Raw genomic sequence first — 27,027 nt, forward strand, 5'->3', positions numbered from 1 at the left:
CCCCCCCCGCGGGTCGTCGTGGCAGGAGGAGTCGGCTGCCCCCCAAAGCTGCTCGGGTCGCGACTTCGAATGGCGAACGCCGCTCCAAGTAGAAGCGACTGCGGCAGCGGAACGATGGTGGTGGTGGCATCACCACCAGCATCACCACCACCAGAATCACCACCACCATCAGCAGCATCACCACCACCAGAATCATCATCAGCAGCAGCATCACCATCAGCAACAGCATCACCATCACCAGCATCACCACCACCAGCAGCATCACCACCACCAGCAGCAGTAGCAGCATCACCAGCACTCCAGGAGATGGAGGATGCATGCGTGTCCGAGCAGAGCGGAGACTCCTCAACCATTTCCGCTTCCATCACCTCATCCATCTCATCCTCGACCATCACCTCATCCATCCCGTCGACCATCACCTCATCCATCTCATCCTCGACCATCACCTCATCCATCCCGTCGACCATCACCTCATCCATCCCATCCTCGACCGTCACCTCATCCATCCCATCCTCGACTGTCACCTCATCCATCCCATCCTCGACTGTCACCTCATCCATCCCATCGACCATCACCTCATCCATCCCATCGACCATCACCTCATCCATCCCGTCGACCGTCACCTCATCCATCCCGTCGACCGTCACCTCATCCATCCCGTCGACCGTCACCTCATCCATCCCGTCGACCGTCACCTCATCCATCCCATCCTCGACCATCACTTCATCCATCCCATCGACCATCACCTCGTCCATTACAATAACCATCACATCATCGTCCATCCCCACATCTTCCATCCCATCATCTAACTCCACGTCTTCCATCTCATCCACATCCATCACCACATCTTCCAGTCCAGCATGCATCCCTTCCATCTCCATATCTTCCATCCCATCATCTATCCCTTCATCCATCACCACTACTGACATTACATCCTCAGCCATCACCACCTCATCCATCAATGCCTCTTCAATTCAGTCAAACATCATGTCTGTCCCATCATCCCTGACAACTTACATCCCATCTTCAAATGTCACCTCATCCATCACTTCCTCCGCTATCACCACATCGATCACCTCATCCATCCCAACAGACATCACCTCATCCATTGCTTTGTCATCCGTCCCATCATCTATCTCACCCATCCCGTCCTCATTCACTTCCTCATCCTGTACCTCACCATTCACCACCTCCTCCTCACCCGACTTCATGGCGGATGACAGCGAGGACCCACTGGCCATGGGCGGTGGTGACGTGCCACGGGGCACCGACCCGGCCTGGTGCATGACCAAGAGCGGCCACATCAAGCGGCCCATGAACGCCTTCATGGTGTGGGCGCAGATGGAGCGTCGCAAGATCATGCAGACGGTGCCCGCGGCGCACAACGCCGACATCTCCAAGCTGCTGGGCCAGCGCTGGAAGGAGCTCGGCGCCAACGACAAGGCCCCGTACGTGTGCGAGGCGGAGCGCCTGCGTCGCAAGCACAACGCGGACTACCCCGACTACAAGTACCAGCCGCGCAAGAAGATGCCGGCCCTCATGCCTCCACCGAGGAAGCCCGATAATGGACCTCCGTGCGTCTTCACCATCATCGCCACTGGGCCGCCACAGCCCAGCACCACCGTGGCTACTGCCACTGCTGCTACCATCACCAGCGTGCAGCATCGGCAGCAGTTTTCTCTGGAACCGGAGGATAACAAGTTCGACTTGAAGATGCCGGTGCCTACTTTCCAGTTTTCGATGCAGAATATGTTTAAGGCAAAGGGACAGTTCGACGGCAACGTTGCTATGGCCAACCCAACCAAACTTTGGTTCGGTTCGCCCGCAGAACTTGGGCTCGTTAAGGTCTCTGCCTCCGGCGGGGTGCAACACAAAGTCATTTCGCAGGTACCGACCAGAGCGATGATCCCAGAGATGATCTTCACCGAGGTCCCTACGTTCTCCCGAATTTCGGGCAGATTCCCGGAGACCTCGTGCGTCCGAATGCTGCCACAGAGGGCCCCAATTGAGCGCCAGCATATAGTATATCTCCCAGATTTCACGCTATCTCACGGCATTTCTGGGAAAATAATTACCAAGGTTGCTTCGGCCACCCTCGACTTCAGCGGCCAAAAGAGGCCTGCCACCACCATGATGATGCAGGGCCCCGCGTACCCCACGGTCTCGACCAGGTCTCTGGAGGCCCTTCTTCCTGGCCAGCAGCAGCAGCAGGAGGATGATGTTGATGTCACGGGGCCAGGTCACCCAGCCCTGTCTCCCACCGAGACACCGGTGCCGCCGCGGTCCGCGTCCCCCTCGTGCCTGTCCTTCTGCTCGTCGTCGTCGGGCGACGAGTTGTACATCGACATCCCGGACGAGGAGGAAGAGGAGGAGATGGAGGAAGAAGCAGCGAACAGCGGCGGCGAAAGCGCCGGCGAAGCGCCCGTCAAGGAGGAGGATGTCGACGATGCCCCACGCCAGGCGACGCCGCGGGGTTTCTCGTCCCTGGAAGAGCAGCAAGGTGGCTTCCCCGGCACCGCCGACTTTTACAGCTCTTCCTCGCCTCCCTCCATTAAGGTGGAGTTCCCGGACAAATCCGCGGAGGGGGGGGACCCCCCAGAAGGCCACCGGCTGCGTGCCCACAATCTCCTGGACGACTGCTTCATGCCGGAGGTGCACGTGAGTTGTATGGTGCTTGTGTAGTGGCAATGCTAAGCGGGTACTTCGGTGCGAAGGATCGTTTGGCACCTCCTGATTAGGCCCCCTGTTTGGCTACGTACGGTGCGAAAGAAGTTCAACATACGGCACACGCGAAGCCCGTGCATTTGCATGATGTGCACATCCGTTGTCATTTCCATCGCGGGGCAGTGCACATTAACATGTGCTGTATCGGTGGCCTTCTGATCCGGATCAAGTGTTCATTATTTGGTTTGACCGATGCGCCAGATCGTGGAAGCCAAGCAGGGTAACGCATGTGTATGGGTGATCGCCATGCCGGAGAGACCAGACAGGTGTTGTATGCGATGTGTGCAGTAGAGGGCAGAGCAACACAATCCATTGTTATAGGCTGCTTTCACCAACCTGACCAGAGTGCAAGGGGCGGGGGGAGCCCTAATGGGCCGCCACGGTGGCTAGGAGATGTTAACTACTTCGCCTGATATACAGGAAGTCGTGTGTTCGAAGCCGACCCTGACGTCTTTTTTATCTTTGGAGTTTGCGGTGTTTCTCTCCCCGTGGTCGCGTGGATTTTTCTTTGGTTCCTCCGGTTTTCCCTCCAAATTTAGAATCAACATCATGTGTTTAGAGTATTCGGCTGCTTTCCATTTCCACGTGATAAGCCACTTCGTTGAGCTATCATTTGTGGCTGGGCCGCTTCTGAAAAAGAGCTATGTAGCTCAGTGGGCCTTACCTGGTATAATGAAAAAAAAGTTTAATATAGCAGGTCATTGACAAACGTGGTGTCCATGTACTGTGTATAAGAGAGATGAGAGGTGTTAGGGGAGAGAGAGCCTGATGGGTGACGTAAGGGTTAGGTGGGAGGTGCCGGCATGGGCTCGAGGTGCAGACGTTTAATGAGAATGGACTTGTCAATCGAGGTGACTTCAGTTTTGGGCCACGTACTTAAAATGGGGAAACGCTACTACACGAGAATGGACAGTGAAGTCGGTTGTTTTTGGGGTCAATGGCAATGTTGGAGCTGGGCTTCAACGGCACAAACGTTTGCGGTCTGTTTTAGCTAGAAATAATTTCGTTAGGTGGAAGGAGTTTAACACGTTGTCGGAGGATTTCGCGACCAATATTATTCATAAGAGGTTGTTTTTGGGTTATAATCGCGTAAATATCAATGTGTCGTTAGACCCGCCACCACCCGACACAGCCAATTAGTAAGATTTGTCACGTGAACAAGACGTGGTAATTACTACTTCAGCACGCCGGTTTGTTTGAGAGTAAATCAACAACATTTACAGTTTGAGTGTTGTGGCGTTTTGCTGGTAATTACAACCGCCTTCATCAGGTGGTTTGCAAGAATTGTCTAGCGGTCTATCTTGTTCCGGCCTTAAATAGAGCAAATGTGATGGCATTTGGAAGGAGATAGAATATAAATGTCAGAACTGGTTATCGGTGAAGCATGGAGTTGATTTTGTCAGGGCTGAGGTGATAGATTGCCAACGTTCCAACCTTGTGGCACACTGGAGCATAGGGGTTTCCTGGAGAGGAAATACCAGTTGTACGTATGTATATTGAACTTCTTTTACGTAGCCAACATTGATAATAAAAACGTTGATGGAGAGCAGTATGATCGAGAGGACGTGTGTTTAGTTATGCAGACGTTCGAAAAGGATGGCATGTGTTTAATGGTGTCAATCAGGAGTCGGGGTGTATAGGAGTGAAGGCATCGACGATCGTAGGGGAACAAGTGATTGGCCAGCCTCGTGGACATCAATCGGTCTCGAAGCAGTCGGGCACCAGAAAGCCATTCCTGATTGGACTAACCTCCAAAAAATAGGAAGCAAATAGTTGACACTGTGCAGCTGACGGTGAAGCAGAGAAGAAGCCAGGTTCTTGGAACTTTGGAGGGAGATTACATCGATTAATTGTACTAGCAGGTTCACATATCTGTTTAAAACCTTAAACTTTATGTACAGTCCATATGGGCACACTCACTCAATGTTTGATGTGCATTTGCTGGTTCAACAGTTCAGAGATACAGTTTGATTACAATGCTCACTGAAATAAATTTTCATTTTCAGCACTGCAAACCGATGCTGGATTTGTGGCCTACCCTTGCCTTTAGGTAATGGGAGTTGTTTGACCATACTTCACCACACTAGGTCGTAATGGTTGGTGTGGGGGCCCCAGAACACATTTTAGATATATCACTTGCAATGTGCTAACCACTGCACCACCACTCCACCCATACATGATCGACACTCAATCCTTCCTTGCAGTGGCTTGTAAATAATTCGGGCAAAACATGCAGTTGTTATTTCACAGGAATAGCAGAACTATTTTATAAGCAGGATGCACGTAGACATGAAGATCGATTCCAAGTCAAATTATTGACTTGGATCAAAATAATGTCTTTGGGGTGATTTGTCTGGTTTACGTGCGGTTGTGATGATTGTGGGAGCGTGCTGCATTGTGTAATTTTTGCCGTGTGGGTTTTGCAGCGGGTGGTGAGTCTGGTGGACGTGAACAGCTTCATCACCTGTTACCTGTGTAAGGGATACCTAGTCGACGCAACCACCATCACCGAATGCCTCCACACCTGTGAGTATCTTCCATTGAAAGTCTTCCAACTAAGGTTGAAAGCATTCTTGCATTAGTTATGTCGTTCTGTCTGTCCGTTGGTCTGCAGTGAGGTGTCGGGGTATGTATGTACGTTGAACTTCTTTCGCACTGTATATAATCGGAGGGGCGGGGGAAGGACTACAAAGTAAAGTATTAAAGCGGGTTTTTTTTACACCAGGTAAGGCCCACTAAGCTATATGGCTCTTTTTCAGAAGTGACCTGGCCACAAATGATAGCTCAACGAAGTGGCTTATGTGGAAACTTACAATGGCCAAATACTCTAACATCATGTATCTAAATGTGGAGGGAAAAACCGGTAGACCTGGAGAAAAATGTACTCGACCAGCCGGAGAACATGGAAACTTCAAATATACAGGCATCAGGGTCGGGATTGAACCCACGACCTCCTGCTTATCCGGCGAGGTAGTTAACATCTTGCCACCAACCTAAATACATAAAGCAGAGTTAACATTGGTGAAGTTATCCAATATAAATAACATTTTTGTGTAAAGTTTTGATGTTTTAGGGAATTATTTTGTAAGAAACCAGCAAAAGTGATCGAAGGGTTGCCCCAAATAGGGTAATGAAAATCAGAGATACATAATAAGGCTTTTAAACCAAGCTGATGATGTCAGAGGCTTGTAAGTGTGATATCCTCAATGCTTTTATATGGCTTGCTCGTATCAGAATTATCTCTACCTCGTAAAGTAGATAAAAAGTTACGAAGTTTTGGGTGAGTATTAGATGAAGCAATTTTTGCAAAGTGTAACTTTTAAGAAATTCATTTACAGTGTCGTAGTTGTATTGGCAGATAGTTGTGTGAACAGGTGAGATTTGCATGTATGTTTATTTTTCCCCGTAGGTGCACTTTAATGGCATTAAGCTCCCAGAGTGTTGTATGTTCGAATTAGCCACCGCCAAGAAGCCAGAACCAGTGGTGATTCATAAATTCGTTTCCACATTGCAGCTTTGTTCTTCAATAAATGTCACTTGCGTCTACACCCTCGGAAGACGACATTTTTATAACGTCTTCTTGGTTCTTTCGGTAAAGTCACGTAGAAGGGAAGTAATAAAATAATAAAAATAAAACATAATAAAACAATTCTCACGACGTTTCGGCTACAACGCAAGCAGCCGTCTTCAGGTGAAGAATGAGACACTACCAAGCTAGGAGCTTATATATACACTGGGTTGGAGGTGTAAGAAGAGCGACTTAACAAAAAGAATGTGCATATGAAGAGGAATTTAGCATATTCATGGGAAATGCGTAGGAGGTGGGCGGGGGGGTTTCAAAGTCATATTATGCCCATGCATTATGCAGGATCAGCAGCACCAAGGGAGGGTGTACGGAGTAGCATTAACAAAGGAAAGGAATGTTAATAGTATGTAGCTGCAGTTACTAAACAACCACGTAGATAACTAAAGTATAAACTACATAAAAAACTAAAGTATAAACTGCATAGCACCATCAGTGTACTTACTATACTCTACAATAAGCTGAGTTACTCACAGCAAGTAATACATTACAATTTTACGTCGTAAAAAATTATATAATATGCTTCCATCTAAACTGTATTCTCTTACATCACACGAGCATACACCGTACTATATACTGCCATAGATAAACCCAACATTAAATTATATACTGTATTGCTGTAAACCACCCTATACTTTATACATTTTAATATAACACTATGTATTATTCAACTCACCCTAATGTGTATCGAAATGGTTTATTACGTCCTTCCAATGATTGCTAAGCCTGAATCCATCTTCTCGGTTAAAATTGTCTCTGTGTTTGTATATGTGGATCGCCTCATGAACGAATCTCTCATGATAGCCAGATGGCTTGCAGAGAACCTCCGTCTTGGAGAAGTCAATGTCATGTGAGCCCACTGAGTTGTAACAGTGGTCTGCCACGGCTGAGGTGTTTGTCCTACCGTGTTTTAGATCAGCTTTATGTTCACGAATGCGGTCTGAGACGTGTCGTTTGGTTTCTAATCAAAAGGAGACCTGATGGTTCAATGAGCCACTCTGTCTACAGGAAAGCCACCCACACGGATGCTTATCTAAAACCGGATTCCCACCACCATCCATCCCAGAAGAATTCCCTCATCAAGACTCTATATCATAGAGCCCAATGCATCTCCGACCATGAACACATTTCCAGTGAACTCAAACACGTACGCCAAGCTCTTAAGGCTAATGGTTACTCCGACTACACAATCCGCAAAGCCATCACTCCAACCATCAAGAAAGATCCTGTTGAGGAGCCTTTCAAGACCATCACCTTACCCTACATTGCTGGGGTCACAAAAAAGATCTCCAAAATCCTGATTAAACACAAGATCCAGGTCCGATTCAACACAGTACATAAAATCCGTGATCTGGTACCATCTGTAAAAGATGTGATTCCAGACATACAGTACCCTGGCGTCTACAAACTAAGTTGCCTCTGTGGTAGCAGTTACATTGGGGAAACCAAACGACACGTCTCAGACCGCATTCGTGAACATAAAGCTGATCTAAAACACGGTAGGACAAACACCTCAGCCGTGGCAGACCACTGTTACAACTCAGTGGGCTCACATGACATTGACTTCTCCAAGACGGAGGTTCTCTGCAAGCCATCTGGCTATCATGAGAGATTCGTTCATGAGGCGATCCACATATACAAACACAGAGACAATTTTAACCGAGAAGATGGATTCAGGCTTAGCAATCATTGGAAGGACGTAATAAACCATTTCGATACACATTAGGGTGAGTTGAATAATACATAGTGTTATATTAAAATGTATAAAGTATAGGGTGGTTTACAGCAATACAGTATATAATTTAATGTTGGGTTTATCTATGGCAGTATATAGTACGGTGTATGCTCGTGTGATGTAAGAGAATACAGTTTAGATGGAAGCATATTATATAATTTTTTACGACGTAAAATTGTAATGTATTACTTGCTGTGAGTAACTCAGCTTATTGTAGAGTATAGTAAGTACACTGATGGTGCTATGCAGTTTATACTTTAGTTTTTTATGTAGTTTATACTTTAGTTATCTACGTGGTTGTTTAGTAACTGCAGCTACATACTATTAACATTCCTTTCCTTTGTTAATGCTACTCCGTACACCCTCCCTTGGTGCTGCTGATCCTGCATAATGCATGGGCATAATATGACTTTGAAACCCCCCCGCCCACCTCCTACGCATTTCCCATGAATATGCTAAATTCCTCTTCATATGCACATTCTTTTTGTTAAGTCGCTCTTCTTACACCTCCAACCCAGTGTATATATAAGCTCCTAGCTTGGTAGTGTCTCATTCTTCACCTGAAGACGGCTGCTTGCGTTGTAGCCGAAACGTCGTGAGAATTGTTTTATTATGTTTTATTTTTATTATTTTATTACTTCCCTTCTACGTGACTTTACCGAAAGAACCAAGAAGATGAATCCCTGCAGTCACGAAAGCTTTAAATCGAAATTTTTATAACGTCTTCCAGTATGCAGTTCTGCACGAGTGCCATCACACACAATGTCTGTGATCTCGTGGAAAGGCCGGCTCCAAGGCCATTGCGTGCTTCATTGCATTATTTGCCAAAATTGCACTGATCGTGCTACTTGGTGGTTGTGCTGTCCAGCTCTCAGATATGTTTTTTGGGGTCGTGCTGCGTGTTCACCATGATGTCCGATGTTTCGCTCTACATGCTGGAAGCTTTTTTGGGAACTGACGCTGCCGGCGAGATGTCGGATGTCGTGTCAGACTACGCGGGGCACAACCATAAAATACAATGGGGATGGGGGCTGTGCTGACATGATAATTAAAAGTCTCTACTTTTTGAAATCTAATTGCAAGGTTCTAATTAATTTAGTAAAATTTTAAACTGTTGTAACATTGGCCGAGACTGACTTGGTTGCATACTGACTTTAGCACCTCGACTGTGTTTCATCCTGCTACTAAAGTAGATATTCATCCAAAAAATGTATTTTATGTTGAATATTCTTTGGTTCTTTCGGTAAAGTCACGTAGATATAAAAATAAAAATAAAGTGAGTAAAAGTTTTACAAATAAAACAAAAACCACGACGTTTCGATCACAACACAAGCGATCGTCGTCGTCCTCCTCCTGAAGACGATCGCTTGTGTTGTGATCGAAACGTTGTGGTTTTTATTTTAATTTGTATTCACTTTATTTTTCTATGTACGTGACTTTACTGAAAGAACCAAAGAATATGAATTCCTGCAGTCACGAAAGTTTTAAGTCAAAATTTACGTTGAATGTTTTTGGTACCAGTTTATAACAAGGCTACGTTAAAACAATAACTTGAGTATTTTTGCCCGTTCTAATTTAATTTTAATTCTGTGTTTTCTTATGTACTTTTCAAAATAATAGTTTGCAAGAGCTGCATCGTGAAGCACTTTGACTACAGCAATAGATGCCCGCAGTGCAACGTGGTGGTGCATCAGACTCAGCCACTCTACAACATCAGGTGCGTATCTGGGGTGCCACGGTGGCTCGGAGATGTCAACTACCTCGATTGGTACACAGGAGGTCGTGGGTTCGATCGTGAACCTAACTCCTGTATATTTGCAGTCTGTGTGACTATCCCTATGGTCGTGTGGATTTTTCTCCCGGTCCTCCGGTTTTGCCCTTTCACATTTAGAAACGTGTGCATAGTCAGACGTCTTTGTGCTATGAACACTTCCTTAAAAGACACATTAAGACGGGCAATATCAATGTGAACACATGGGAGGACATGTTTGCCAACCGTAATTAGTGGGAGAAGTGCTGTAGCCGACTCGTTCAAGAGGGTTGAAGAAAAAAGGGAAAAAACCTCTCAGCATCGACACCAGCAATGGCACAACACAAATGCCATTTGGCAGTCGAGCAACTCTTGCGCACAGTGCAGCCGATGCTTCCGCTCAAGAGCTGGCCTCTCATCTCACCAGTGCGCAGGAAAATGCTAGTTCTCCGCAGTCATCAACGTTCACGATGGACAGCCGAAGAAAGTAGGGTATTTGGCTGCTCTAGATTTCCACATGACGTGCCATTTCGTTGAGCTGTCATTTGTGATAGTCAGGCCGTTTCTGAAAAAGATGTCTAGCTCAGCGGGCCTTACCTGGTGGAATTAAACAATTTTAGTTTAATTTAATCTGTGCTGCTCAACAGAGTAGGCAATGAGAGGACCTTTACTCAACACTTATTGGCTGGCCCCTTTTGGGTCATTTGTCAAAGCCTAATAAGATTAAATTTCACACGTAAAGTTTAAATGTAATTCAGGCATTTTGGATAACTGTAAGCATTCGTGATACTGCAACGTATTGTTGTGAGACTATCATCCTTGCCTCATTGTCAATCCGGCAGTTTTCATCCGAGTCTTCTTCTTGGTTCTTTCGGTAAAGTCACGTAGAAGGGAAGTAATAAAATAATAAAAATAAAACATAATTAAACAATTCTCACGACGTTTCGGCTACAACACAAGCATCCGAGTCTGTTTAGGCAACTTTTATAATCCAGATAACCCATTTCCTGTTGTTGGAGTTATTGTGGATCTTTTTTCAACTCATATTCCATCACAATAGAAGCACTGTGGCCCTTGAAGCTTTCACTTTGAGTCGTGTTAAGTTTTTGTCAAGCTGCAGATATGAATTTGGATTATGCACACTGCAATGGGCGTATGAGCACTCGCACTACTGTACAGTGTCAGTTGGGTGGGACAGGGGAGAGGGAGAATGGAGGCACCGTGGCAGCGTGCTGGATCTATTTATCCCTGTGGCTATTGCACAAACAATGCAAACTCTTGACCGTTTTCAACTGGACTGAGTTTGATCAGCATGGGGGTGGCCTGCATCTCTTGCGAATAGAAGTACATCATATACTGTGGATGTATGACATACTGAGAACAGAATATGCACATACTAACTGCCCACCATATATATGTACGCTTGCTGTATATTATCTCATGTCCTCACCAGCTTCAAACTGTGCCCATTCCCTCTCTTTACCACCGTTCCAGTCCTTGACTACCATATTTAGATAAGCCCCTCCCCCCTCCCCTTAACTTGTATTTAAGCTTGGATTTCTCCTCACTTGATACAGTAAATTTAGCTGTGACGGTCCCACCTGAAGACGGGAGATTTGTGTTGCCTCCGAAACGTCGTGATTTAATTGATTTATTTTCTTTTAGTATTATTTTATTATTTATTATTTTTTACCTACGTGACTTTACCGAAAAAACCTAAGAGTATAAATCCTTTGCCATCACGAAAGCTTCAAATCTAGAATTAGCAGTGTCCATTAGGACGCTGTCTTTCCGACAGCTCTGTTCTTCACCTGAGGACGGCTGCTTGTGTTGTGGCCAGAACGTCGTGAGAATTTTAGAATGTTTTATTTTTATTATTTTATTATTTCCCTTCTACGTGACTTTACCGAAAGATCCAAGAATATGAATCTCTGCAGTCACGAAAGCTTTAAATCGAAAGTTAACGCATTGTGCTCGATAGCGAATGTACGTGAAAGTGAAACAACTTTGCATGAATGTAGAGTACTTGACAATATTGATCACATTCAAAGTACCGTACTTGATCGTGAACAGACGAGTACTTATATTGGTAGGAACCTCCTGGTTACACCACCCCACAGGGGATTATTGTGTCTGTCCGTCGTGCAGGGAGGGGCTGGGTGGGGAGGGGAGGGTGGGGCTGGGTGGGGAGGGTGGGGCTGGGTGGGGGGTGGGGCTGGGTGGGGAGGGGCTGGTCACCCCGTGGTGCCCTTATAAAACTCAACGTTTAACTTACTCACGCCGGCTTGTGCCCGCCCTCAGCCGGGAATATTTGCGGAATACTGGCCATTGACCGAGCAACCCAACGTTCCTACCAGCTCCCTCCGCAGAAATGTGTTAAGCGATTCCCCTCAAACCTGAGACAAGCTGTAGGCTTTCTGCTGTCTGAAGTTACCTGTACGAGTACAGTGTTTGACTGTTTCACCCTCGTATATAACGTAAACGCTATTGCCCAAAATTTGGTAGCCAGTCTCTCCTTAAGTGGGAGTCATAGTGTCTGACTTGGTGGGTGAGTATCTGTTGCTATTCCTATTAATTAACACTGGATATAAAGAACCGTATGGAAAACTCAATCTCTTTATAATTTTGTTATTCACTCAAATGGTATTCCAATCGCCGGCGGCATATGTTTAAGAGACAATATCCAATCGGATATCTAACAGAGCAGTTCAACCCTTTGTGTGAGTAAAAAGCGCCCATGACGAATTAAGTCCAGAACCTGATTTTATGTAACGCTTTGCTTTTGTGCAGTTGTTGGTGACTGAGTTGAGAACATAAACTCGCTGCATTGGAGAAGCCGGTTTAATAACATGCGGCTGAAGCCTGACTTCAAATCCTGGATCTCAGTGGTGTCAGCTCACTGTTGTCACCTCTGAGCCACATGGCCGCTTCCAATCCCCTCTATTTAAAAATGCTGTTCAAAGCAAATATTTCGAGCAAAATATACCAACGTAAAAAAAGAAGTTTATCTTGTCAGATTTTTCTAGATTTTTTTTTTTTAGAAGAAATCTGAATTTATTTTTATAATTTGTCATTGGTCTACTCCTCCTACCTCATGGTATATGAAGAGTTACTCTTCGACACTTCCAAGCCACAATGGATTTCTTATGTATCTATACAGAAATTACTCATTATAATTAAATGTGTATCCTAATATATATGTAGGGCTGCATTATTTTAGTTTTGACAAACATTTCATCTTCATTAAATTTATATTTTACTGTGACTTTTATGAATTTTAAAACTAGTCGGTTGACAGAGGACATGTGTGCCTTATAGGCCATGCATTCTGTTTAAATCATTCATCTCTCTTAATGGGTACATTGAACAAAAAACATCATCTACATCTTTAAATTTTTTATGTGGTTGTTGAATATGCACGATCATCATTGCCTCTTGTCGCTCATCCTTGCCTTTAAAGTGAGTGTTTTTGCATCCGGCTTGGATTGTTCAGAAAGGTAAAGCATATCTGACATTACTCGTTGGTTCTTTCGGTAAAGTCACGTAGAAAGAAAATAAATTAAATAATAGAGTACGACGTTTCGAGTGCAACACAAGCAACCGTCATCAGGTAGAACTAAATTTGAGAGAGAGACAAAACACAGACACGGAGTCATATCATATCTGACATGTTGAGTTATTTAGTGGGAAATGGCAGGAAAATAACTTGGTACACAAACTCATTAAGCGTTGCCATGGAGTATTATAGGTGAAAGCAAATATAAGCAGAGAACTCCATTCTTTGTCCCAGCGAAAAGAGATTTTTAGTCAGGTCAATTAGCTTTCCAGACCGATGTTGAAAAACAGCGAGCATATTCTCGTCTCATCGGCAGAGAGTGGGTGAGAGGCCGTAGCCTTCTCACACCCCACCTTTTCCTTGTTTTCATGTCACCTTAAACACAACTAATACCGTCATCGAGGAAGAATGGACATCGTTAATTTGAACGAAGATGTGATGAGTAGAGCTAAATGCCCTGATTAAGGGCCACAAACCGATGCGGACGAGGCCTTCTAGTGTTCCAACTACATTTTTAAGGACTCTTCAAGACTTTAATGCGACTTCCAGGCCAGAAACCTGAAGGAAATTAACACTGACGTCATCGCTTTAAAGGAGACGCACATTGATGACAGCACTCGAACGGCGAGTTAAAAAATAAATGGATATCCTTGTTTGTTGCCATCTACCACCCTAGATATGGCCTCGACACATTCATCAGGCAAGGCCTATAGATCTATGCTTTCAAATACACAGAAAAAGTACCCCCTGTATAGCCTGAACAGGGGGAGGGCGGCCAACACCATGCCCTGCCGCCTTTGTCTCCCTAGTGGCGATGTTTACATACCGCACCAGGTACTCATTTGAGGCCGAGTCGACCTAGTACACCACCACAAGCAAGGTCACATTGATGAAAACCGAGCAAGTTGTTAATGTGACCGTCATCAACTTATATAAACTCCTAAATAAGGAATGGCCATCACCACCTCTGCCAGAAGCCGCTCACCCGGCTATACTTGTGGGTGACTTAAGCAACCACCACACGCAGGTGGGACTGCTCAGAAAATAGCGAAGCCGGAGAGAAACTCGGGGAATGGTCGTCGGCAACAAGACATGTTTCTTATACATGACCTTAAACAGCCGGACACATTTCATTTGGACCGATGGAAAAAAAATACTCCATCCCAATCTTTATGGCTCAACTCACAGGACAAGAATGCACAGCCGTATAATTGCTCTGGGGAATTTTCTGAAGGGCCAAGAAATATGAGCAGTCACTAACGTTGGATTACTGTTGCCGGTCATAACCTCAAAACCACAGCCACTTTTGGGGGCCTTCAGTCCACCAATTGGTCCAATTGAGAAAAATAAACCGAAACCCAAATGAAGAACCGGGAGCCAAAGCCTAAACATTTTTTACATTCAATCATTAAAATTGTCACATTTATTGAGCAAAAAGAATAACATCCCAAGTTGTATTGGAATAGCCACACACCATCTTGGCAACCAAAAAGAGAACAACTCTTGCAAAAGTTCATGATAACTAGTGCCCGAGACGAGAGGACCTCACTGCTAGCATCCCTGAATTCTGCACAAAGAAAACGTTGGGAAGATTGTCACGACAAAACCTGGCAGCTCCTCCAGAACCTAGAAGCCTCAACTAACGGGGCACAGGTCATGAAAAACCACAGTAATTGCTGTGGCCTCCCTTATGCTTTCCTGCTCAAAGGCACCCAGTGGACATAGTGCGCCAAACAAGATGTCCAGAAACAACTTTCCATCACCTTTAGCCGATTCTCAAAAGCGACATATCTAACTAGGCCATGCACTGTCACTAAAGTGGAAATGGCCCTCAAAGGCCACAAAATCCCAATAGGCACTAGAATATGATGACCTACATCCCAGGTTCCTTAAGAACCTGGGACTGTATGGACAATAATGGCTTGTAAATGTCTCTGCGCAGGTTAGGCAAAATCCTGAAAGCATGGAAGCAAGCAAAGTCAACGCCATGAAACCCAGAAAGACGCAAGACTCGCCCTCCAGCTACAGGCCCATGTCCCTCCAGCTGCAGACCAATATCACTCCAGCTACAGGCCAATATCGCCATGCTACAGAAACGGGCAGGAACGATCTAAGGTGCCTCGACTGATTTTCTGTGAACTGCAGCCTTATCGCTATATCTACGCGGTAGCAGAGTACTGCGCTCCAGCCTGGCCTAGGAGCTTCTACATAAACTTGCTAGATACAAAATTGAATAACAAGATGTGCATCATAACCGGAACACTGAAACCGACACCAAACCCTTGGCGAGAACATTCTGCTGCCAAATATCCGAAGGTTCCACGTTTTCTTGCCTTTGACAACCTTACACATCAACGAAGACCTCAACAGCACCACTCCACCGACTAAAGTCCCAATCCCGCTTCTGGGATCGCCCTGCTGTCGACATTTTAGAATTTCACCCAGATCCGGAAGAACGCTGGAAAACAAAGTGAAGCAATGCGCAAGTCCGGAATAATCACCTAATTTGAGACCCAAACATCGCACCACTTGGTTTTGACGCTTCTCGAAGACACCGCTGGTGGAACCATCAACCGCATCAAAACATCAGCCGGCTGATGACCACATCTCCTTCATACCTGGAAAATTTTAGACACAGCCACGGTGCGATTATGGCCATGCAACCCAAACTATGGACCAGACACATTTATTTTCTCTTGCGTATCTGTCTGTGGAGGGTTGTTTTCCTCTTCCTTTTAATCTTAAGGATATTTTTTTACTGGGATTGTGTTGTAAAGCCCTGTGACGCCTCTTGTGTGAATGGTACTATATAAAACTGGGGTTTACTTACCTATAGTAAACCACTAGTCTTTGCTTCAATGGAGGAATAGAAAAACTACAAAGATTCACTCCTGAAGCCCGCTCATGAATATTAGACTGCAAAATTGGCATTTAAATACTGGACATATTGCCACATGCCAGAATACAATCGGCAGTCAGGCGTGTTATATACAAAGTGCCGCTGAATTACCAGATGCTATTGGCTACAGCAGTCCATGTAAAATATGAACCCCGGTTCAGCCCATTTTTAAAATCAATATACAACTTGGACATTGTGCACTTTTCAATTAATACAAATAATTATCAAGCTTGTTTTCACTAGTCTTGTAACTAGTGCATTGTAGTTATGGAAAGCAGGATAGGTAAACATAAGTAACATGTTTGTAATCTTTAAGTGCTATGTGACCTTAACTTAATGATTTATGTGTTGATTATACTTTGATGACCTCAATGGTGCACCTTTTATTGCTTTCTGACACAGGTCGGATGGAACTATGCAGGATATCGTGTACAAGTTGGTGCCGAATCTGGAAGAAAGTAAGTGTGCGTGTGTTACAAGAAATGACTATGCAGAGTAGTTCTTTGGAAATTTGTTTTAATTTGCCCGAGACTCATTTTACATGTGGCTATAGGGTTACTTCGTAGAACACTTGTTTTTTTACTTAAACTTTTTTCAATTTCAAAGTATTCCTAGTAAATCTTGACTTAAAGCTTTCGTGACTGAAGAAATTCATATTCTTTGGGTCTTTCGGTAAAGCCACGTCGATAAGTTGAAAGAAAATAACAAAAAAAGAACAAAAACGACAACGTTTCGATCACAACACAAGCGATCGAAACGTCGTAGTTGTTGTTTTTTGTTATTTTCTTTCAACCTATCTACGTGACTTTACTGAAAGACCCAAAGAATATCTATTTCTCGTAAGTCTAATACTTTGTTTTGGCATACAAATTATAATTGCTATATAGTTATGTAATATAAATGTATTCTTTTGATATTTGGCTTGTTGCTGCTTAAGAAACCGCTGCGGTTTGAATTTTGTCTTGGCATTTGCAGGCTGATAGCCACATCGCATAAAACACGTCCCGCTTTATATATTTCACCCACAAGCTTGGTGGCTCATAACTCAGAGGGCTGAGCTGGCACCACTAGGATCCTGGGTTTTCGAACCAAGGCACTGCCGGTGACACACTGCCGGTGATTAAAAAGAGGCGCTTAAGAATCTCGAGTTGATGGTCTCAGCCCGGTCACCCAAATGCTTGCACAAAAAAAATCACGGCGCTAAATTTGGTTGCGCTTTTAGTTCATTCATCAACGTGGCGAACATTACTCGCAGTGGCAGGCCGATTGAGAAAGCGCTGCCCCTCCTAACTTGTGGAGCAGTGGTCCTCTCAAAAGGAATTTGGTGACATCCGCTACCGTGGGCCGTGCTGCGCGAGTGATCTGCACGGATAATTAATCTCTTCACGTGACATCGATAGCACAATTTGGATGAAATTATGGAAAAGGACAAAAAACGGGGGGAGGTTTACATTCTTTTTAGCCCTGCGGTTTCTCGAAAGGAAGCGACAGCGGTCTCACATGCCCCTGGATGTGCTAAGAAGGACGTGCCGTCTGCTTTTCAGATGAGAAGCGGAGCATGAGAGATTTTTATCTTTCAAGGGGATTGGAGCTTCCAAAACCAGGTAACTGTCATCTGCTCATTCCTTCCTGCTTAGTTTAGTTAAAGTGCTTACAAGAAAACAGCCATTGTTTGCAGGTAACGGTAATCAGTATTGTGTAAACAGCGATCCTGTTCCAAGCTTTAATTGATGTACAGTTAGCATTGTACCTTTGTATGTTGAACTTCTTTCACACCTTACGTATCCAGCCGGAGGTGCATTGCAGGACAATTGGGGGATAATTGCTTATTAATTTAATTTCACCATCTATGGACTGCATGTAGGACTAGTTAAGTACATCTTTAACCTATTAAAGGTATTTTTTATCTGTCTGTCTGTCCGTCTGTCTGTCTGTCTGCATGTGGCTGACACTTGCGAGGGATTTGGCTCACGAACCGTGGGGTTAAGTTTTAAAAAAGTACCCAGGTAGCACGGCGCTATTCCGATTTAACGTCCATCACCTTTAAAGTAATTTCATTAGCGATTTAGTGCTGTTTTTTGTTATTTATCTATTCCGTTGCGCCTCCGAGCGCGTGCCAAAGCACGCATCTGCGCATGCGCATCCCTCGCGGTGGGGGGGGGGGGGGAGTGGCATTCTCGTTAAAAATGCAACAAAAAATACGCACAAGACTGAGGTATATTCTTCAAAGTGTGATGTCCTCTTCTCCCCCCCCACCCTAATGTGTGCAATTACTACTATGTGGTCAGGAGATACTAATATTATAGAGCTTACGTACTATTACTGTAGAGCGGGCGGCAGAATGGTTGGGGGGGGGGGTAGCGGCCCAGCCCCAGCCTGCCAAGGTGCCATCTCGGCTGGCTGGGCAATCTAGGCGAAAACTAATATTAAAAAATTAATGTGTGTGTGTAAGTCGATGTGTGTGTGTAAGTAAAAATACAAAAAATATTGCGTGTACGTATAAGTCGGTGTGTGTGTGTACGTCGATGTGTGAGTCTCTTTGTGTGTGTGTACTTCGATGTGTGTGTTTGAGTCCATGTGTGTGTGTCTTTTTCGCCCGGGCAACGCCGGCTACTTGCCGCTAGTCCTCAATAAACGCTTCCCTTTACACAAACAACAGCTTTGAGGCTTGGTAAGATACCTCTAAGATGCTCTGTATGCAGAGAGCTATCTAAAGCAACTTGTATATTAATAAACATGTATTAATAAACACGTATTTGCATATTGAAACAGCCGTGTAGTACACAAACCTACATTCGCGTACACTCAAAATCACATAATAGTGCACATAGAAACACAAAGATCTGCCGTGTAGCCTTTAACAGACTGTTCGGGAAAGTGCTGTTCGTGAGCACTTATGAAGGCAGGCACGGCACACAAGGGGGTGGGTGGGTGTCAGGCACCACGCCTGGCCGCATTTGTCTTCCCAGTACTGATACGCCTCAAAAGATACTACATTTATGGCTAAGTCGACCTAGAGGAGGCCCACGACCAGTTAAGATATTCGTCACCGATGTTGGTTTGCGAGTGGGCGAATCTAGGTCCCGAGGTTTATAGCAGCACAGTGCCACAGTGCACTCACCACTGCTCCCCACAAACACACTCAAGAGGTTGTCATGGTGAACCGCATTGCTCTTACCACACCTGGTCATTGCTTATCTTATTTACCCACACATTGCAGTCAGCGTGAGTCACCGGCTGCTGCTCTCTTCCTAATCACCCATCCTGCCCCCCTCTGTATTGTTACTGTGCCAACCCCCCACACTTCACATCCTCTCTTGCCTTATCACGTGCACCCTCACACATTGCTTGGCTCCAGGGCTGGGGCGATCAATCGGTTAAGTCCATGAATTGACTACAAATCGAAGGTGCCAATGGGGTTATCAGGCCTCGCCCATCGCCCCCTTGTCCAGCGTCACACACAAAGTTTTTGCCACAAGTGAACCACAACACCTTGCTGATCTCGTCAAAGAGCATAAACCATAATCACGTGAACTCTGGTCATCCTCGCAGCGGCTTTTGGCTAGACATCGAACAAAGATGGTCACTGCATCGCGCGCTTTCAGATCTGCTTCTGAGGCCATTTGGAACATTCTACCTTCCAATATTAGGAAGCCACTGGAGCTATGCATTTTTAAATCAAGATTGAAAACTCATTGCTTTAGAACTGCTTTTTGTGTTTAGTTCTTCTCCCGAACCTCCAATTAGCACAGTTGGCTGCGTATGGCGCAAGAAGTTCAACATACATGCACATGGAAGAGGAGATGATACTTTAAATATCTCCTGATGTCGTGTTCTCTCTCATATGCTGCCTCTTTGTAACCGCAACGTCCCCGTGTCCCCCTGCAGCGGTTTACTACGTGGCGGCAGGACCCGGAGAACGAGGCAAGAAGGCGGACAAGCGCAAGGGCCTCAGCTTCACAGAGCCCAGCGCCACCCTCGCCTGCGTCTCGCTCGTGCTGGAGTGCGGACGGTGCGTTGTCCCAACGTCTGGTGGGCTTCGTTTGGTTAACTTTGCATTCGAGCTGGGCCGTCTACCTTGCCTGGTATACAGGAGGAGGGCGTAGGTTCGATCACGACCCTGACCATGCCTGGGTTCGATCCCGACCCTGATGCCTGCTGTATATTTGGAGTTTGCATGTTCTCTGTTCCTGTGGTCGCGTGGATTTTTCTCCGGGTCCTCCGATTTTTCCTCCACGATTAGGAACATGCCTTTATATTGTTGTCCTTCTCCCACACCTCCGATTAGTATGGTTGGCTACGTACGGTGTGAAAGAAGTTCAACATGGTAAAATAAAACTAGTAAATATTACTTGAGGAATCGATGACGCTCTGTTCGATTACTCTATTTTTTGGGCAAATTTTTTTACAAAAAAAGTCACGGGTGTTACCATGCACGTGCCGCTGGACGCGAGATGATTGGCGGGCCTTGGTGATGTCACCGGCATCGTGAGCTATGTCACGCTGGGTGTGGCTTATTGGGGGTTTCCTGCCTTTGGGGAGGTGGGGAAGGTAGTCAGGGCTGCCACAATTGTTTAAAGGGGCCCTGGTAATCGACCACAAAAAAAGTAGTCAACTGCAATATTTAGTCCAGTGATCGAGTTCGGTGATAAACCGTCCCGGCTCTACTTTTAATTCCATCCGTGTAGTCTGTAAGACATTGTTGTAAAGTGTTTAATGTCTCGGCCGTATAGGTTAATCTTGTACCATTGTCTTAGCCTCACCTTTTATTCAATAGTTTAGAGTTTTTTAACAAACTTTGATTTTAAGCTATGCACCTGTCCTAGCCCAAACTTAGCTATTCATCTACGCCAATATATCTAATGATAACTAAACAAGCAGTGGTAGATGTAATGCCACCGACTTGTTCTTCAGACACTTGATCTCTACTTTTCTTTTGTACAGGGTGGAGGCTGGGATCCTCAACTATCAGGTATGAAATGACTTTTGGCTCCACATGACTTATACAAATGCATCAATGGGTCATTGTTACACCATATTGTTCCCCATTATCCAATGGTGCTTTATTTCTGATGCTGGTGTCATGTTATGAGATTAATTAGGATTTCGCCCTTCATATGATTATGCATTTAATGATTGTACAGTGTTGTGCGGATGCAATTCGCAAAACAAAATCTGTAATTATGATTATGATGTTATATCGGATCTTGCACAGCTAGCAGTGCATCACATTGTGTCAAAGAACATCCCTTGAATATAGCATCAGAATCGCTTCATAATTCCCTTGAACGTTATCCATACCCAGGGGTGCAATTAAAAAAGTGCCTGTCGCATGGTCATTTGCGATGAAGCCAATGTTTGTTTTAAACAGCAAAAATAATCTGAACTAAGCAACACACCACATTTAATGATGGGTTTCCTGAGCATTCATTGGTGACCAGAATTATAACATTCACTCATTACACTTAAGATCCCAGTTAAAACAATCACTGTTTGCTTCGATTTCAACCCAGGATGTCATTGGTTGTACTTTGGGGTGCTGCGGTGGCGAGATGTTTGCATTTTTTCTCTGTGGTCGCGTGGATTTTGGGTCCTCCAGTGTTCCCCTCCACATTTAGAAACATGCGATTTACAGCGTTTAGCTGCTATAAATTTCCACATGATAAGCCACTTTATTTGCGCTAACGTTTATGGCTAGGTCGCTTTTGAAAGAGAGCTACATATCTCGGTGGGCATTCTGGTAAAATACAAAGTTTCGTTTTAGTTTAGTAACAACACTCTGAGCCACCCATCATTTCAGACCCAAAAATAAGAAACTTGAAAACATAAGTACCCATAAAGAAGTGGCTGAATGACTCATGCTCATAATCTGGTTATTTACAAAATAAAGCTGTTTGCGGAAGGGTGTTGCGGTGGTAACACTAATGCTTCGGAGCAAGAAGGCCCAAGGTTCGATGTCCTATTCGGGAAACTTTTTGCCTTGAAGTCCACACGTTGTCGGACACCCTGTTCTGCAGGGTGTGAGTGTGCATGTGTGGAGAGCAGTAGTGTAGTGGTTAGCGCACTATGCTTCAAAATCAGCAACCGAGTTCGATTCCTACTCACAACCAATAACAGTGGCGAATACCTGAATAGGTACTGGGCCCTCTCATAGGTCGACTCAGCCTTAAATGAGTTTCCTGGTGTGGTGTGTAACCATCAGCACTAGGGAGACCCAGGTGACTGGGCGTGGTGTTGGCCTACCACCCCCTCGTGTGCTCATGACGATGGCTTTAATAGGTGCTCGCTAACAGTACTTGCGCAAACAGTCTGTTGAAAGCTATCTTTATCCTTGTGAATGGTGAGTAGGAAGGGCTTATGAGCAAGTAGGTGGGGCCAACATCATAGAGTGAGATTGTTTGCTGTATGGATGGTCCTCGTGACTGAGTAGGCGTGACTTTTTAAAAGTGCCAGCTTGCTCCGTGTCCTGCTCGAGTCTGCCAGAAATGTTGGTAGCTTTGTGAAGAACACAAGCTGCATCCTCATGAAGTGGAAGTTTGTTAAAGTAAATACATGTTTTTTACATAAACTATGTTCAAAAGAAACATGATCAGAAGTCCCATAATGCAACGAAAGACTGCCAATTGGAAAAGCATCGTAGGCTTAAAATAAATCATCATATTGATGAGAAAACATTGCATTCAAAAAAATTACATCTAATATGTAAATATGCTTATTGTTTCAAATGCGATAACTTTTTGTTCAGGTGAGTCCTGAATTCCGAATGTCTTAGAGCCGGTGTTTTGTCCGTTTCAGCCACTTCAGAAGAAGTACGTGCGGGTGTCTGGAGAGGCCACGATCCGACACGTGGAAGCCTTCCTAAGGAAGAAACTTGGGCTGGATGCCTTCTGCGAGGTGAGCGGCGCGCACGTCATTTCACAACAGTTCCGCAATGTTACTGTTGCAAATCCAGGATTGCATTGAAGATATTTTCGCAATGTAATTATTATTTTATTACAAACAAACCGGTGACATGTAACATGTTTATAATGTGCTGTATTCAAATAAACTTAAATGGTAACTATACATAATTTGTTAATCAATATTTAAACTTTTAAATACTTTACTCAAGAATTGCCGTTACTCATCACACACCCTGTCACCATACACACTGCCACCACTCGCCACACACCCTGCCACCACTCGCATGGTGCGGGTGACCATAGGAGTGGTGGCTGTTTACTTATCACATATTTGTTTTTATTCACCCCAGTGAGATGATGGGCTGTATTGACTCAACTGCAATTTCAACTGATGACCTAATTATAAGTCAAGAACCTCAAGCCACAATGCCAACTATTACCAGACATTGCTACCAACCATATCACTAAAGTGCCACATTTGCTTATTAAAACGTTTTCAGCAACGTTTGTACCGTTTTACAAGTTAACATGATTTAAAAATGGGGTTCACGTCATAACAACACGAATACATGATGCCCTCACCTGCAAAATAAGTGTTGGTAAAAACAATATTATGCTTCTGTGTTCATGTAATTGTAGTGTACGGTACAGGATAATGAATGGGCTGTTTTTTGTGGTGCACTTTGAAGATGAGTTTTTTTTGTAGGTTGCCGGTGTTGCCTCTGCTCTGTAAACCAGCTTCATTTGCGGCGGTGTTGTCAGCTCACTCAGTCGTGGTCTTTGTCACACCATGCAGGTCAAAATCACGTGCGGAGAGCGCGTTTTGGATCAGGATTGCACTTTAAGCGGCCTTCAGTATTCTGGAAACACCAGTGAGGTCAGTACTATTTTATATATATACACACACCTTGACTTAAAGCTTTCGTGACTGCAGGAATTCATATTCTTTGGGTCTTTCAGTAAAGCCACGTAGATAGAAAAAAATCATTAAAATATCACGACGTTTCGATCGCAACAATCGTCCTCGGGTGAAAAAATAGCGAGAGAGCTGCTGAGGCAGGATGTTGTAAAGGTTTGAGATGCCTACTACAGTAATTTGTGTTTCTTACTGTGGTTGTCCCACCTGATGACGGAAGCTTGTGTTGCTTCCGAAACGTCGTGATTTAATTTAGTTCTATTTTTTTTATTCTTAATTTTTTTTTCACCTACGTGACTTTACCGAAAGAACCAAAGAGTATATAGTTTGAGATGGGTGTAGCCCAAGGGTCATAAGCGAAGTGGCCGGGGCTAGTGAAGAAATTTGCATGTAAATGTAAGATCGGAGAGCTGCGCGACCTCCACGACGACGAAGCTGCGGAGGTGGCCCTTGTATTGTGAGAGATTAGCATGTCAATGTAAGATTGTAGAGCCACGGCCACATCAAGGAAAATGAGCAACGATGGCTGTGTTAGTGAGACATTTAACCTGTTAATGTAAAGGCATTTAACCTGTTAATGTAACACCAGAGAGTCGAAAATAACTACTGAACATCACAGGCAGTTATGATTTAATCTGGTTAATAACGTCCTTCCAGTGATTGCTCAGTTTGTACCCATCTTCTCGGTTGAAATTGTGTCTGTGTTTATATATCTGGATGGCTTCATGAACGAATCTTTGCTGATAGCCAGTGGGTTTGCAGAGTACTTTCGTCTTGGAAAAATCAATTTTGTGTTTGCCCACAGCATTAAAACAATGATCAGCCACGGTTGAGGTATTGGTCCTACCGTGTTTCAGATCTGCCTTATGTTCACAAACATAAGGAGATTGATGTGTAGACTGGAGGATTCTCAGTGAATAATGCATTTTATTAGTAAAAGCCTCTATTTGCTTCACTTGGAATTTGCATTTACGGAAGTTGTTTTACATGCACATTTTGGTTTTAGCTTTTAATATGATGAGAAATGTGCAAAAGTGAAGGCATTTCAGTGTGTGTTTGTTCAATGTGCATGAGTTGTTCATATTTGGTTTTGAAGTTAATATCATTACATTTGTAGTGGGTTGAATAACTAGAAGAGAGCTTCTCTGAGGCAACACAGTTTTTATTTAACAATTAACACTTAACACAGAAGGGTAACAGCCCCTCACACCCGATACTCTATGGAGGGTGCCCCTCCAGACTAATATGCCTCTCACTGGCTAATCTACGAGTCCTCCTTGAGTGAAGCTTGGATTTTCACTGGTATAAAAGCTGGAGCCGACCCTTGCCAGGGGTACGGCTCTGCCCTTGGGCTCTTCAGTCTTCAGGAGGCTTCTTGTCTTGAGCTGGACGACGACTGACCCGGACCGTTCAGGGGTCCGGCATTTATGCAGGGCCGTGGCTCGCCCCGGCCACACCTTCCTTCCCGAACCTTCGAGAAAGATCTGGGGATGATGTCATCCCCCAGCCCCCCCGCCTGGGGTCTGTCGCTTTAACATACCGTTCCATCGGGTAACCGTTTGGCCCTATGGCCCATAGTCTCTGGGCACTGGGGCTCAGCCCCTTTGTTGCCCCCTATCGGCATGTGGCCGGTACTGCTGGCAACTGCATGGGAACGGCGCATCTTAGCCCAATAACGCCGTTACACATTTATAAAAAACAAACTTTGCAGGAGACTGATGTCCAGCCTATTGTATCTTACATATAACCACACGGATGCGTTCGGTGATGTTCGCACGTGACGCGCTTGATGCTTAACGTGATATTTTTAACAATGTCAAGTTTCCATGTTTGGTGGTTGTTCTGTCACTAACACAGCTGTTTCTCTTCTCCAGGATGACCTGTTGATTCTGCACTACTGTCTGGCTGCACCTCAGCAAGACAACTATTACTCCGATTAGAAAGAGTACCCAGTTTGAAAGGTCTAGGCGCTGTAATATTAAGCGACTACACTTTGTTTTGACAGGACCACGCAGTGTAATATATTGAATGGGACGTAATGGGACCTGGTTGGAAGCAATGCTTTCTATTTATGGCTTTTACAGCCTCCTGTGCTTTAGACGCAGAATATAATTGCGTGATGTTAATGCAGTGGTTGAAATGTCATTACATGCTCTGCTAAACAGTGGGAAACACCCAAGGCTTCCTACAAAGATTGTTTTTTATTGTGTTTGATATAGGTGCCTTCCCCCGATATTTCATTGGAGTTCACAGTGGTTTTTGCTAGTGATCATTCCCACAACTGTGCATATTAATTATTATTTGTTTCTTTCGGTTAAGTCACGTCTAAAGATAAAATAATAAATTAAATTAAATAATAGAATACGACGTTTCGATTGCAACACAAGCAATCATCATCAGGTATAATGAAATAGCGACATAAAATCTAACCAGAAAACTATAGACAGACATATTAGCAGACAGATATCACCCAGATACATAGCGAGAGCAACACAGGTAACAGAGAGGGGTGATCGTCTCTGTGTGGTGGCCTTAAATAGACAGAGGGGGGGGCGGAGGCAGAGAGAGGGAGGAGGGTTAGAGAAAAAATTAGCATATCAATGAGTGGTCAACAGACGTGGTGCTGCGAATGCGATGGCACGGCAAGCAAGCCTGAAAATCAGGAGAAGGACACACTAAAATTAAATAACCTAGTAAAATATCGAAATGTAATGTAATACAACACAGAGGGTCGGTCAACACACAATTAACGCATAGCCTGGTTGATTACGTATTTCAAAGATTGCTAAGTTAGAATTTAAGTGTGAACTCTGTGTTGTATTACATTACATTTCGATATTTTACTAGGTTATTTAATTTTAGTGTGTCCTTCTCCTGATTTTCAGGCTTGCTTGCCGTGCCATCGCATTCGCAGCACCACGTCTGTTGACCACTCATTGATATGCTAATTTTTTCTCTAACC

At 44.6% G+C, this 27,027-nt stretch overlaps 1 protein-coding gene across 2 annotated transcripts; it reads left to right on the plus strand.

The window, feature by feature from the left end:
* On the plus strand, positions 1-26,504 carry LOC144717711 (uncharacterized). Of its 2 annotated transcripts, none has more exons than XM_078593296.1 (10): positions 1-2,652; positions 5,151-5,250; positions 9,663-9,759; positions 16,650-16,705; positions 17,792-17,851; positions 20,136-20,259; positions 21,192-21,219; positions 23,043-23,141; positions 23,946-24,026; positions 25,940-26,504. In XM_078593296.1, exons 1-10 carry the CDS (start codon positions 70-72, stop codon positions 26,003-26,005), a joined length of 3,294 nt encoding a protein of 1,097 aa, XP_078449422.1. In that variant the 5' UTR covers positions 1-69; the 3' UTR covers positions 26,006-26,504. The 2 variants fall into 2 exon arrangements, with proteins under 2 accessions (XP_078449422.1, XP_078449421.1); XM_078593295.1 differs by having other exon boundaries at positions 1-2,658; positions 25,940-26,503.
* The last annotated feature ends 523 nt before the right edge of the window (positions 26,505-27,027 follow it).

This window comes from Lampetra planeri, chromosome 4 (assembly GCF_965212315.1).
Source record: "Lampetra planeri chromosome 4, kcLamPlan1.2.h2, whole genome shotgun sequence".
NCBI classification, from domain to species: domain Eukaryota; kingdom Metazoa; phylum Chordata; class Hyperoartia; order Petromyzontiformes; family Petromyzontidae; genus Lampetra; species Lampetra planeri.